Source organism: Martes martes, assembly GCF_963455335.1.
Source record: "Martes martes genome assembly, chromosome: 13".
Taxonomy (NCBI): domain Eukaryota; kingdom Metazoa; phylum Chordata; class Mammalia; order Carnivora; family Mustelidae; genus Martes; species Martes martes.
This window is the reverse complement of record NC_137901.1, coordinates 30,394,419-30,409,901: the sequence shown is the minus strand read 5'-3', so window position 1 is coordinate 30,409,901 and position 15,483 is coordinate 30,394,419. Positions and strand designations below refer to the sequence as shown.

Below are 15,483 nucleotides of genomic sequence, written 5' to 3'. Positions count from 1 at the left end.
TACTAGGAGTAAGCCAGATTCCTTGGGGCAGCCCCATGTGAGCTCAATAGGATTGGGGGGGGGAGGGCAGAGCTCCAGATCTTCACTGAAGCAGTGCTTCGGAGCCCCCCTAGCCTGTGTGTGGCATGAGAGGGATCCCAAAAAGTGGCATAGATACTGGTAGAGGTGTCTGGAAAAGACCTGGGGTCAGAGTAAAAACACTGTATTGAGAAGGACCTTGAGACTCAAAGACAAAGAACAATTTCATGCACACCAGAAGAAAGCACCTATTTACCATGGCCTAACCTGACTACCTTCAATGTACTCAGAATCAACCAGTCCAGTAACAGAATCAGATGGCTGCCAGGGACTACAGGGAGGGGGCATTAGGAAGCCACTAATCAAAGGCCATAAGGTTTCAAGCAAGATAAATAAGCTCCACAGAGCTGATGTATAACATTTTACCTCTGGTCAGCAGTAATATATTTTATAGTTAAGAATTTATTGAGAAGGTAGTTGTCAATGTCAAATGGTATTATGACAATAAAATAAAGTTGAAAAAAAAATCAGGCCAGACCCGTATACATTGATTGTGTATCCTGTCACTTTACTGAATTCACTTATCAGTTCTAGTAGTTTTTTGGTGGAGTCCTTAGGGTTTTCTATATATAGTATTATGTCATCTGCAAATAGTGAGAGTTTTACTTTTTCCTTAAAAATTTTGTAATTTTTATTTCTTTATGTTGTCTGATTGCTCTGGCTGGGACTTCCAGTACTATGTTGAATAAAAGTGGTGAAGGTGACATCCTTGTCTTGTTCCTGACCTTAAGGGAACAGATCTTAGTTTTTCACCATTGAGTATGATGTTAGCTATGGGTTTTTCATAAAAAGGCCTTTATTACATTGAGGTATGCTCTTTCTAAACCTGTGTTGTTGAGAGTTTCTATCATGAATAGATGTCATACTTTGTCAAGTGCTTTTTTTTTTTTTTTTTTGGTATCTATTGAAATGATCATGTGGTTTTTATCCTTTCTTGTATTGATGTGATGTATCATGTTAATTGTTTTGTGATGACTAAACCACCCTTTTATCCCAGGAATAAATACCAGTTGATTGTGGTGTATGATTTTTTTTTAATTTATTTTCAGCATAACAGTATTCATTGTTTTTTCATCACACCCAGTTCTCCATGCAATCCGTGCCCTCCCTAATACCCACCACCTGGTTCCCCCAACCTCCCACCCCCCCGCCCCTTCAAAACCCTCAGGTTGTTTTTCAGAGTCTGTAGTCTCTCATGGTTCACCTCCCCTTCCAATTTCCCTCAACTCCCTTCTCCTCTCCATCTCCCCTTGTCCTCTATATTATTTGTATGATTTTTTTAAATGTGTCATTAGATTCAGTTTACTAGTATTTTGTTGAGGATTTTTGGTTTTTTGTTTGTTTGTTTGTTTTTTGGTATCTGTATCTGGTTTTGGTATCAGGGTAATGCTGACCTCATAGAATGAACTTGGAATTTTTCCTTCCTCTTCTATTGTTTGGAATAGTTTGAGAAGAATAGGTGTTCCCCTGTGAAGCCATCTGGTCCTGGATTTTTGTTTTTTGGGAGTTTTTTTGATTACTGATTTAATTTCTATGCTGGTTATCAATCTGTTCAAATTTTCTTTCTTCCTACTTTAGTTTTGGTAGGTTATATGTTTCTAGGGACTTATCCATTTCTTCTAAGTTGTCCAGTTTCTTGGCAGTCCCTTGGTTAACAAGATTAAGAGGATGATGAGGATACTGTAGGACTTAGAAGATGAGGAAGGAATTCTACTGTCATGAGATTATGTAAGCCATGCCTTTCCCCTATACCCACATGCAGTTTTGGAAAGGAAAGGAAACAGGGCAGAAATTTGAATGATCAAACACTAACCTAAGTACACAATGCAGAGGTTGTGTTATTTAAAGATATTTCTTAAATGACTGCCTCATATTAACACTAAATTACTTCACTGAATTAAAATTTAGTACCCCCTGCCCCAGCTACCCATTAGTCAGGGGCTTGTGAGAAAGAACAGATGAGTTAGAAATAATGTAGCTATTTGTTCCTTGCACATCTGAGTATGATATGAGTAATGTTTGACCCAAGTGCCCATGTTTTTTTCTCACTGGCATTTTCTATGGAAGTTCCCGAGCTCAACCTGTACCTACTGAACACAAAATATAGTATTTTAGACTGCTATTGTCTCTGACCTGAGAAATTATTTTATCATGGGGACCCACAAGACAAGTTAATGAAAAACACCTAAAAATAGCTAGATGATACATTTCTGGTTGGTAGAAAATTGTATTTAGAATTTCCTAAGTGCCTTGTTAAACTCACTCAACACACACACACACACACACAAATTAGTGGTATCTAGAAAAGTGCTTGGTAAATAGTAGGCTTTTAGTCACTATTTGATAAATTGTGTTGGGTGCTCACACATTCATCTACAATGGACATGGATGCTTATTTTCAAGAGTTTCTTGACATTCCCTTAGCAATGTAGGCATGGGTTCTTTGTGGTTTTCTTCTCTGAGCTTTTGAGATTAACTTGGATATTCTAGGTCTGGTTGGAAGTTTTTAGGGATAATGATCAAAAACAAGATCTTGGCATTTTGGTTTTATGCCAAGAGAAGGAAGCAGTAACCGCTGGGCGGAAATATTTAGGTTTCATTCTTCTGGAACATTTCCTTCTGTGCTGTCTTCCAGAAGGAAGATTAGTCTACAACAATGCTTGAAGTCTGCCTTAATCTCTGTCTTTAATAACTATCTCACATCCATGCAGCCCTCAGGTGATAAATTATAGACCTCCCTCCTTCTGTAGAGTGAAATGGTAGGAGTTGGCAAGTGTTACCCAATCCTAACCTCACTAAAAGTTTCTAAAATATATAAATTATTTATTAGCACAAAGGAGTGTAAAGAAAGAGAAGAACAAAAAAGAGATACAAACTCTAGAGGCAAAGGCAGTGGAGCTTACAGTAATAAAATTTACAAAGACTGAGTTGTGTTAGGAAAAGAACCAAATGCTATTAGTATTCATAGATTGGGCACTCATCAGGTTTTCAACGATGTAGTTCCATCATATAAAACTAAGTGCCAAGTACTATGATTCCTAGATTGAATCTTCTAGCAAACAGAAGACTCTGATGGAAGATAGTATTCACAGAGTCTTCTCAGACATGGAAAGGTTCTGGAAGGTCAGGGGCTCCAGGAAGAAAAGAATACACTAACCCCTTTTTAACAGGCCAAAAACAGAGTATTAAATATTCAGAACCAAGGACAGGAGGAAGTAAAGACCAGTTCTGTAACCGTAAGAATATCTTTGTATTATCTTCATGGGTTCTTTTTAAAATTTGTTTTTTTCCCTAATTAGGAATGCCTGAGAATGAAAAGATGAAGTGGATTTGGTTGCAGGATGCTATAGAATGGGAAAAACTGATTACTTTGTGTCCTACACCATTTGAGAAAACTCAAAAGGGAGAGACTGGCAGCATTTAATTGCATGCCTAGTGCATAGGAGCAGAAGCAATGAAGTCCCCGTGGTTTTGACAAAGGCCCTGGTTCCAAGCAATAAAAGGACCCACAAGTTCACTATTCCAAAAGGCTGAAATTTTAGTCCATCTGTTGAAAATCTATAATCTCTTAATTACATCCAGTTGTATCTATGTTACTATGTAAAATGTGTCCTCTCATCTCATAATGTATAATCCCACTGTTCTTCAGACAAGTGAGTTTTCCAGCTATATGTTAAACTACCTTGAGTCATTCCTGCATTTTCAGAGATTAACAAGTTCTAGGGGCATTGTGAATAAAAGAATATGTGTTTACACATTGCATATCATAACTATGCCCCTTTTTCTTTTTTCTCTGATTTGTGATAAAAACTGTCCCCAACCCATGAAGACTGGTTGGATGGATTCCATCTCATATTTAACTGTCTATTATTTAATACTTTGTCTGTTAAACATTCAGAACTATTCAGGTAAGGTGCTTTCTAAGCATGAATTTGAAAAAACCCAATCACAGTGGGATCAATGAGTGAATAGACAATTTCATTTCCCATGATAATCTTTTGTAAACAAAGAAGAAAAAGAGCACTCTAATTGGTGGTGTTTCATGATTTTAGTAGGAAGAGATAGGAAATTATAGCAACATAAGGAGAATATAGGGTCTCTGGATCAACAAGCTTCTTGCCCTGCAGGTGGTTGATCCCAATGTAGGTGAAGTAATCCTAGGAGGGACTCCCACTGAGAGGAAGCAGGTTATTTTTTTGTGAATATCAGAGCCACCAAGTTCCTATTAGCCAGCCTCCCTCTGCCTGCTACAAAGACAATGTCCTTTTGCCACAGCTCAGAGACTTCACTGTGATAATTTTGCCAAAGCCTACCAGGGCAGAGCACTGCAAATATGGGGATATTTCCTTTCAGCCCTCCAATGACCCACAATTGGTTCCTATTATTAATAATTCTTCTAAGGTTTATCTTCACAAAAAAGCACCAAGACTTCTACAGTTAAGGAAAGACAGGGCTGCAGACTCCTGCTCTGAATTGTTTCTTGAGCTTCTTCATTATTTACTGAGATTCCTGAAATGCAAACAATCAGAGGCTTATCAGGCAAAGGCAGATCCCCTGAGCCTTTTATCATTCTGTCTGCAATTTTGAATTTCCTCTATAACCAGACAGCATACCAAATGAAGCTAGACTCTTTAAAGGGAAATGAGGCAATTGGAATGTCAATTTTATTTAGTAATATATTGTAAAAACTTAAACAGCATATCCAGCTGATTGACAAAATCCATCCAACTGTTAAGGGCAAAACAAAACTATCTCAAGAGGTACAGTTATGCAGATCTCGCTTTTACCTATAGGCAGATATTTAAAGAGAAAGGGAGAGAGAGACAGAAAATACTGAAGCAGAATGCAACACCTGGAATTGTCCGACTGATAAAATTCAGAGAGAGAATAAGGGAGTTAGAAGCAAGGGTATCATGTCATGTTTTCTTTCTTCTTCTTCAGTGAGCTTTTTAACTTCTTCCACAGGCTGTCTTTTCTCTTCAGTTTCTTTTCCATCAAGGATGGCATGGACTCCTTCTTGCGGATTTCCCTCACTAGACCGTGAAAGGCATCATCAATGCAGAATCTGAGGGCTGCAGAGGTCTCAAAAAAAGCACAGTTGTATTCCCTGGCCAGACTCCAGCCTTCTTCTGTAGAGACCTAAAGGAAAAGTAAATGATAGTAAAAAGAGAGAAAGGGAAAGATGCTTAAGTCAAAAACAATGTTCTCTATCAGGACTGTGGGCATATTATTTATATATATATATATATATATATATATATATATACATATACATACACATATACATATATATGTGTATATATATAGATAGATATAATAGAATTTGTTATACTAATGAGAATTTGGTGTAAAGGAAAATTTCTAGAAATTTTCTAGAAAATTTCTAGAATTCTAGAAAATTTCTAGAATGATGGACAAATGAGAAATCAGGATCTCTAAAAAGACAACTGATAAGAACTAATTAAAAATCAATTCTTCAGACTTCAAAAAAATTTTGTCAAAACCATGGCTTTAGAGTAAAACTGCTTGGTTTCAAAGTTTCAGCTCTCCCACTTTTGAGTTTTGCAAACTTGGGTAACTTTCTTAACCTTTTTGGCCTCAGTTTTCTCATTTGTAATCTAGAACAATGACACCTATTTCCAAGGCTTTTTGTTAGTGTGTTTGATGCACCTTTTACAGATAATGTTGCTGAATAAATATCGAAAGCTTTATAACTACTGTTGTTAAATATAGTCCAGAGCTTTAAGTTAAGAATAAGCCAGAATGAAGTTGCCATGAACTTGAGAAATGATCTTCTGACAAAAAACAAATCTAAACACCACCATTATGTCTGTAGCTCAGCACTTCAGAGCATGGTTAGAGCGCTACACAAGTTTTGTGGCACGAAACCAGGCTGTGGTGCAATGTTATTGCAATGGATCCTCTAGAGTTGATAAACCAACTGAGGTCAGGAACTATGCCTTAACATCTCTTTAATATCCACTACAGTGCCTGGTACCTGAGTCACCACTAGAGGAGAAAGGATGATTAATAAAAGCACCTAGATTTAGAAAGTATGAATTAAGTTACAAACATAAGTGATGCACAAATATTTAAACAGGAGATTATATGACACTGTACTGGGTGCTAATAATCCTGCTCAAACTTTAGCATTCCCATTAGCTCTACTAGATTATTCACACTGGCTTGAAGAAAGCAGGAATAAGGCTGCTTTGACTCGATATGTTCTGATAGCCTCCTCATCCATACTGGTCTATTTATTGAAGTCACTCACATGTGAATGTATTTATATGTTCCTTTTTCCTGCCAAATGAAAGTGTATAGTGAACTGGAGACTCCACCAGTCTGTACCCCTGAGTGTCTGTGACCAGGACTATCAAGAGTAGAGCACCCAATTCACCAGGGTGGGCATATTCCCCAGGCATAACTAAAGAATTTTGTTAACGTTCATCAGCTTAAATCTTAAACATCATCTGAAAGCTGATGACATTTTGGAGTTGTTTGTAACCAAAACATAAACCACTTGTTCTTAACTGATACACCATGCTGTAATAAATGGTTGAGCTGGGATATAAAACGACCTCTGATTTCAAAGCCAGGTCCTTTCTAGTCTTTAAAAACTTCACTAAGGGCTTTCATTCCTGCTGGCAAACACACCAGTTCTTTTTTGAGCTCATTTCTATCTTTTAGTGACTAAAGAAATGCAGATATAAGCAACAAGCTAAAGTTATTAAGATTCTGTCTTACCAGCAAAGTCATACATTTATTAACTTGTCTGATTTCCAAGGAATCACAGGTGACAGTCTTACCAAACATTTTGACCCTGGATACCATGTGTTGCCATTTATTTTTCAGTCTCCTGTAACAATTTTCCCAACTCAGAAGTTAATGGACTTACATTTGGTGTTTTTTATAGCAACACCACATTTCTAGTATGATTTCCTAGATTAATCACCTTTCATTGCAATACACACACATATACACATACACACACACAAATAGCCTCAAAATCCCTGTGGCTTGCAGAAGTGTTTCTTGCTCTTACTGCTTATTAGCAACTTGAGGGCAGACTGTGTCAGTTCAGCTTCAGGCTCTTAGCTGGGATCTGGTTTGTCCCTCCTAATCTTAATTCTGAGACTCAGGTTCAAAGAACCCATCTTATCTGGGATATGATGTTCCCATGACAGAGCAGTGGACAAGAGGCAGAGATAATTTTACCTACATCTCAAAGGTCAAAAGACAAATGGAGAAACCTTAAGTCAATGAAGCAGGATGTGTACTCAGCTCACAAAGAATTGTGAAGAAATAGAATCTACCCAAACCATTTACATGTAAGTGCAGCACACTCTCCAGTTAAAAAAAGACAAACATTGTGAGACCAATTTTTTAAATACTTGTAGTTGAAACACCTTGCATATAAGAATATAGAAAGAGTGAAATTTGAATGGAAATTAATACAAAAAAGGTGTTATATTGATACAGTATCAGACAAAGTAGATAGTTAAAAGTTACTTAAAAAGATGAATCTATCATGATGATACACATTTGTATGTACCAAATAATAGCCTCATTTAATAAGCGAACAGAACTAAAATCCAGAATCACAGTGAGAAATTTTAACCATTGTTTCACATCAATTGAAAGAATACATAGATAAGTCAAGAAGGAGGTAGAAGCTTTGAACAAAACACCACATTTTATCTAATTTATATAGATAAGATGGCTATGTCCAACAACTGAAAAATTCACATTTTCTTCAAATGAACCTGAAGCATTTATAGATTGACTTCATGCTAAGCTTTAAAGCAAGTTTCAAAACACCATGAAGAATCAAAGTAGAAACACTCAAATTTCATGACCAATGTATCAACCTCAAAGTTACCCCAGAAATCAGCAAGTTAGACCAAAAAAAGCAGACGGAAAGAATGATAAAGACAGAAATAAATGAAATAGAAAATAATCATGCAGTGGAGAAAACTAAATGTGAAGATGTTAAATTGATAGAGCCCAGGCAAGACAAGGTTAAAGGTGGGAAAGGGTACAAATAAACTATATTAAGAATGACAAGTAGACATAAGTACAGGTCCTACAATCTTAAAAAAGGTAATTAGGGAATATGATATTTGTGTCAAGAAGTCTGACAAGTTAGATGAAGGACAAATTCCGAAAACAAAACTTACCAGATCTTTACGCAAGAAGAAACAGAAGATCTGTATTATTTTTTTATATTTTTATTTATTTATTTATTTTTATTTTTATTTATATATTTTTATATTATTTTATATCTAAGACAGGAATTAAATATGTAATTAAGACTCTTCTACAATTAAGTCTCTATAACCATAAGGCTTCTCTGACGAATATATGTGGATATAAGTACCAAAGAATTGTACAAAATAGTTCCTATCATTATTATCACAGAAAACCGAAAACTAAGAGCAATACAAATAAGTGAATTTGATAATTTGTTGAATATGAATAGAATGGAATATTATTCAATGCAAATGAATCAAATATTGTTATATGCAACTTAGGTAAATCTCACAAACATAGTAGTGTTTAGTGACAGAAATTAGACCTATGAAACATTTTTTTTCTGTGAAACATTTTTAATAAACTAGGATAATTTTAGATTGCTAGAAATGTGGCAAAGATAGTACAGATAGTTCCCATATGCCCAATGTCTAATTGTTCTCCTTGTTAGAGTAATATGGTACACAATTATACTTTTAGTTGAAACACAAGAAACTAGTTTTAGGAGTCAATATGTATTTCCTTTGGGAGGTAACACAAGGGCGTCTTCTGGGTGCTTTTTGTTATCTTCTTTGATCTATAGTGTTTTCAGGTGGGTTCACTGTGGGATAATTTACAAATTGTATACTTATAATTTGTGTACTTTTTGTATGTGGTGCATCAGTGATAAAAACAGATGTACTATATAATTGGAAGTACCCCCTCTGAATTTGGAGCATCACCATTTCCTCAAGTTCAGTAGTATTTCTATACCTAAATGTTTCAACACTCACTGTAAATAGGATATGTAAAGTCTCAAATCACATCAGATCATGGCTTGCCACAAAATGAATCAGGTCTGGTCATATTTTGCAAAATACATTAAAAATTTTGTATTTTAGATTTCTGAAATCAGATAACATTATGGACTTAGGTTTCTAGCGGGAAGGTTCAATACCATAAAGAGTACAAATCATCTCAAAATAATGTGTAATTTCAATAAAAAGTACATTCAAATCCTGAAATCTTTTGAAACATAGATTGTTATACAGAGATAGTAAAATTCATAGGAAAGAATAAAGGTAAAAACAGGAAAGAAATAATTCAAGTAAGGAGAAGGTAGAGAGAAAAACAGTGACAATGGCATTGGAGTCATCCTGCTACAGTTCTCTGTATATGTATAGCAGTCTAGCTAGTGGGGTATTAGTTAAGGGCTAGAAAGACCAATACAATGCAGTGGGGAATCTAAAAACAAGATGATGAAATATACGGGAGCTTGATATACTATTGGGTAGCATTCTAAATCAAGGTTTGGAAGTGAAGATCCATTTAGTGGTGCTCTGACACTGAGTCATCATCATTTTGGATTATCCTTGAAGTATGGAGATTATTTCTACCAGCACAGGAAGGTAATTTTTCTTTGAAAAGAAAAGAAGGGGGCAGCTGGGTGGCTCAGTGGGTTAGGGCCTCTGCCTTCAGCTCAGGTCATGATCCCGGGGACCTGGGATCGAGCCCCGCGTTGGGCTCCCTGTTCACCAGGGAGCCTGCTTCCTCCTCTCTCCCTGTCTGCCTCTCTGCCTACTTGTGATCTCTGTCTGTCAAATAAATAAATAAAATCTTAAAAAAAAAAAACTTAAAAAAAAAAAAAGAAAAGAAGTAGAAGAGCGTTGAAGTCTTTAATCGTATATTTCTTTCTTACACATTTGAAAAATCTCTTTATACAAACATGTTTATGAAATGTTTCCTAATTATAAAAATGTATTACACATTATTGGAAACCTCAAAATTCAGTTAAAATTCCAATGTAATAATCTTAATATGAAAAAAAATTTAAAAAATCCATCCAAAGATTCATACTGAAGTCATATAAGCAAATAATAGATGACATAACTGCTTCTTACTGTAGCAAGATGAAGTATTTTTAACTCTGTAGCTCCTCATTGCTTTGGTAAATCCCTCTATTTCAAAGCATGGAATAGTAGTTGTATATATTCTTAGACTCATTATCAGAATATTAATTCCATGTTACAACTAAGTAATTTTCACATTCGTTATAATAAAATCCAAAAGGAAATTAAACTTAGTAAAATACCTGATCTCTTCTATAACTCCTGGAGAACTCTTTCTAGATCAATCACCAAAAGTTTTTATTTTTTAAGAAAAATATTAAAGTAAAAGCATACTTTAAAATTCCCATGTTTCAATAAATTTTATCTCACACTGATGTTGACAAACCATAATTTGTCATCCCTACATTGGATGTTGGGATCAATATACTATATATTCAATGCAAGAACTTAAGTCCAAACATATAATAAAAAAAAAGTTCAAAAAATTAATTGTTACAGATTCTGGGCTTATGCTTAATAATTTTGGTCTGTTCAAAGGCTATAAATATTTCAGCAGTATCTCTGGGAATAATTTTTAGTCCACTAATGGTTCTTAGTGGTTCAGAATCAGAGTAACATAACAAGAAGTAACAGTTTCTATATTGGGCTTTAAAACCGGGGTATCTAACATATTCATCCAATATATTATGTCTTAGCTATCCAAAGTTTAAGTAAAATTAAGTATTTTTAAATGAAAAATATTCATCCATGCCATACAGTAGCTGCTAAGAAAGAAGCACAGTATTAGATGGGAATTTTTTCCCCCCAAATTAGGAATTTTAGGTCCAAAAATGGTTAAGCAAATGGCTCAAGGTCACATCCCTAATTAAGTAAAACAACCATCAAGTTCTATTCTCTTCCATCAAGTATTGTTTCCAATCCTTGCTGTTTCTCTGGAGTCTTTCCAGTTCCCTCTGCCAGTATTCCACATATATGTGATTATTCTGATCTGAGGTTTTATAATTTGGGATTATTCTTAAATTACAAACCATTTTACATTGCATTCACAGAAAAAGAAAATTTTAAAAACAAAGAGAAAAATAATATTGTAGAAAGATTATTTGGGGGTCAGGGAAGGACCAATTAATGCAGATCCAATTGTCCCTCAATTGCAAGGATGGGGACTTTGTGATTAAATGTGCCACCTGCAGGCTTTAGAAAGTATTGGCAGAAAAAAAGGGATTAAAGAAAAATGTTTTATACAATAGAAAATCCAATGACCCAGGGGAGCCATCTTTTTAATAGATGTGACCTTTTTCACCGAGGAAGATCACTGTGTAATGTGCCAGGTACTCCCTGAAATGCCATTTCCCATCTGCCCGAGGAGGCATTAGAGCACAGCCACAGCTGCATGGGGGGTTGAAGAGACCCCTGGGGCATGATGGCAAGCACAGCCTGTTCTGGTCCTGGCCCAGATGCTGGTGGGAAGTGGCAAGCATGCTGGTCAATTACAGTTCCAGTCCCCAAAATCTGCTGACTTCAGGAGCTTCATTGGTCTTTGTTGTAAAGGTACTCAGGGTAGTGGTGGTCGTCTAGTAACCTGTATAATTCTTAGTAGCATAGAAGGAAAGTCTGATGCTGCTTTGCTATATTTGTTAACTTTGAATGAGGAGAGATTGGCAGAAAGATGAGTCTGGCTCTTCCAAGAGAAGCTTTGCAAGTGTAATATCTTTATGATTCAGACTACTAGGTGCTGTTAAAACATTCAGGATATAGAATAAACTCTTTGGGACTTGTTTGTATTTTTTAATGCTTTCCTGTGTTTCACTTGATTCTTACCCATAAAGATAGTTGTTTTCATCATAGAGCCTACATCATCAAGATAACAGGAATCAGTCTCTTGCAGATTTGGGACCAAAACATTTTATTTGTTAATAAGAAAATAAGAAGGAAAAGTTGCCCAAACTTAGATTGTTCAGTTTTCATTTTGTTTAGTTGTGTAATTGATTTTGATCAGTTTTAACAATATGAGTAGCCTTGCCGGTTTCCTGGACAAGCTCCAATGAAAGTGTTTTTGATTTGTTTGCTTTTTTAATCTGCAAGTTATTCTTTTTAAAGATTTATTTATTTTAGAGAAAAAGAGCAAGCACTAGTGGGAGGGGTAGAGGGAGAAGGAGAGAGAATCCCAAGCAGATTCTGTGCTGTGTGTGGAGCCTGGTGTGGGTCTGAATCTCATGACTATGAGATCATGACATGAACTGAAACCAAGAGTCAGACGCTTAACCGACTCTGCCACCCAGGCACCCCTACAAGTTATTTTTTTTTTACACATATCTTCCATTTAAAGCTAAGTGCATAAACTACTTGCAGGGAAAACCAAAACACAGCAAAGCCCTGGCAAGAATTTCCCATCCTCAGCTGCAGTCACTGACATATGAGAAACTCATTCTTTTTCTTTTTAATTTTCATTCCAGTGTACAATGTTATATTAATTTCGGGTACACAATATAGTGATTCAACTGTTCTGTACATTACTCAGTTCTCATCAGGTGTACTCTTAATTCCCTTCATCTATTTCACCCATCCCCTCACCCACCTCATCTCTGATAACCATCAGTTATTCTCCATAATTACAAGTCTGTTTCTTGGTTTGTCTCTTAATTCCCTTTGAATGTTTTGTTTCTTAAATTCCACATATGAGTGAAATCGTATGGTATTTGATATATTTGTCTTAGTATTATACTCTCTGGCTCCATACCTGTTGCTGCAAATGGTGAGATTTAATTATTTTTTTATTTAGTTCCTTTTTATGGATGAATAATATTCCATTGTATGTATGCATGTATGTGCGTGTGCATGCACACACACACACACTCTACTGCTTCTTTATCCATCTGTGTATTGATGGACACTTGGGCTGTTTCCATAGTTTGGCTATGGGAAATAATGTTGCAGTAAACATAGGGGTGCATATATCCCTTCAAATCAGTGTTTTTGTATTCTCTGGGTCAATATCTAGTAGTGTGATTATTGGATTGTAGCGTAGTTCTATTTTTAGTTTTTTGAGGAACCTCCATAATGTTTTCCACAGTGGCTGCACCAGTTTGCATTTCCATCAACAGTGCCCAAGGGTTCCTTTTCTCCACATCCTTATCAACATTTGTTGTTTCCTGATTTTTTTTTTTTAAGCCATTCTGACAGGTGTGAGGTTATACCTCATTGTAGTTTTGATATGCATTTCCCTGATGATGAGTGATGTTGAGCATCTTTTCATGTGCCTGTCGACCATCAGATATCTTCTTTGGAGAAATGTCTGTTTATGTCTTCTCCCCATTTTTAATTGGATTATTTGTTTTTTGGGTGTTCAGTTGCATCAGTTTTTCATATAGATCCTAATCCTTTATGAGATATGTCATTTATAAATATTTTCTCTCATTCAGTAGGTTGTCTTTTAGTTTTCTTGGCTGTTTCCTTTGCTATGCAGAAGTTTTTTATTTTAATGTAGTCCCAATTGTTTATTTTTGCTTTTATTTCTCACACCTCAGGAGACCCATCTAGAAAAATGTTGCTGCGGCCAGTGTCAGAGAAATTCCTGCCTGTGTTCTCTTCTAGGATTTTTATGGTTTAAAGTCTCAGATTTAGGTCTTTAATTCATTTTTAGTTTATTTTTGTGTACAGTGTAAGAAAGTGGTCCAGTTTCATTCTTTCGCATATTGCTGTCTGGTTTTCCCTAACACCATTTGTTGAAAAGACTTTCCCATTGCATATTCTTGCTTCCTTTGTCAAAGATTAATTGGCTGTATAATTGCGTGTTTATTTCTGGGTTTTCTATTCTGTTCCATTGATCTATATGTCTCTTTTTGTGTCACTACTTTACTATTTTGATTACTATAGCTTTGTAATATAACTAGAAATTTGGAATTGTGATGCCTCCAGTTTTGTTCTTTCTCAAGATTGCTTTGCCTACTCCAGGTCTTTTGTGGTTTCATTAAACTTTAGGCTTGTTTGTTCTTGTGAAAAATGCTGTTGGTATTTTGACTAAGATTGCATAAAAAATGTAGTATAGTCATTTTAAAAATATTTGTTATTCCAATCCATGAGCATGGAATGCCTTTCCATTTCTTTGTGTTGTCTTCAGTTTTTTCCATCAGTGTTTTATAGTTGCAGAGTACAGGTCTTTCACCTCTTTGGTTAAGTTTATTTCTAGGTACACTTTATTATTTTTGGTACAACTATAAATGCAATTGCTCTCTTATTTTCTCTTTCTGTTGATTCATTATTGGTATACAGACATGCATAAGATATCAGTACACTGATTTTGTATCCTGAAAGTTTACCAAATTCATTCATCTGTTCTAGTAGTTTTTTGATTGAGTCTTTCAGGTTTTCTATATACAATATCATGTCATCTGCAAAATGTGGAAGTTTTACTTCTTTACCAATTTGGATACATTTATTTCTTTTTGTTGTTTAATTGGTGTGGTTAGGAATTCCAGTATGAAGCTGAATGAAAGTAGTGAGAGCGGACACCCTTGCCTTTTTTCTAACCTTACGGGAAAAGCTGTATGTTGTATGTTCTTAGCTATTGGTTTTTCATGTGTGGCCTTTATTGTATTGAGGTGTGTTCTCCCTAAACCTACATTTTTGAGGGATTTTTTTTTTTTAATCATGGTTGGATTTTTTTTCTGTCAAATGCTTTTTCTGTATCTATTGAAATGACCATAGGGTTTTTATCTTTCTTTTATTGACAAATCATGTTGGTTGATATGCAAATATTGAACCACACCTTGTATCCCAGGAATAATCTGACTTAATCATGATGGGTGACTTTTTAAATGTATTTTTAGATTCGGTTTGCTAGTATTTTGTTGAGGATTTCTAAATCGATGTTCATCATAGTTGATATAGTTCTTTTTTAGTGGTGCCTTTATCTGGTTTTGGTATCAAAATAATGCTGGCCTCATAGAATAGATTTGGAAATTTTCCTTCCTATTCTATTTTTTGGAATAGTTTGAGAAGAATAGGTATTAACTCTTCTTGAGATGTTTGGTAGAATTTCCCTTGTGAAGCCGTCTGGTCACGGACTTCTGTTTGTTGGGAGTATTTTGATTACGATTGCTGGTAATCAGTTTGTTCAAATTTTCTATTTCTTCCTGTTTCGGTTTTGGTAGGTTATATGTTTCTAGGAATTTAATCCATTTCTTCTAGGTTGTTCAATTTATTTTCATAAACTTTTTATAATATTCTCTTACAGTTGTATTTCTCTGGTGTTTGTTGCTACCTCTCTCCTCTTTAATTTGTGGTTTTGTCTGAGTCCTCTCTGTTTTTTTTTTTTTTTTGTATG

General features: G+C 35.3%; 1 protein-coding gene across 1 annotated transcript in view; it reads right to left on the bottom strand.

Moving 5' to 3' along the window:
* Nucleotides 1–4,989: 4,989 nt before the first annotated feature.
* The window catches only part of RIT2 (Ras like without CAAX 2), a gene marked incomplete at both ends in the record, with an annotated part of 376,588 nt that continues 366,094 nt past the window's right edge, over nucleotides 4,990–15,483 (bottom strand). The window contains one exon of the mRNA XM_080821830.1: nucleotides 4,990–5,217. Within this exon, the coding sequence (XP_080677956.1) occupies nucleotides 4,990–5,217 (228 nt within the window). The remainder of the gene's footprint in view (nucleotides 5,218–15,483) is intronic.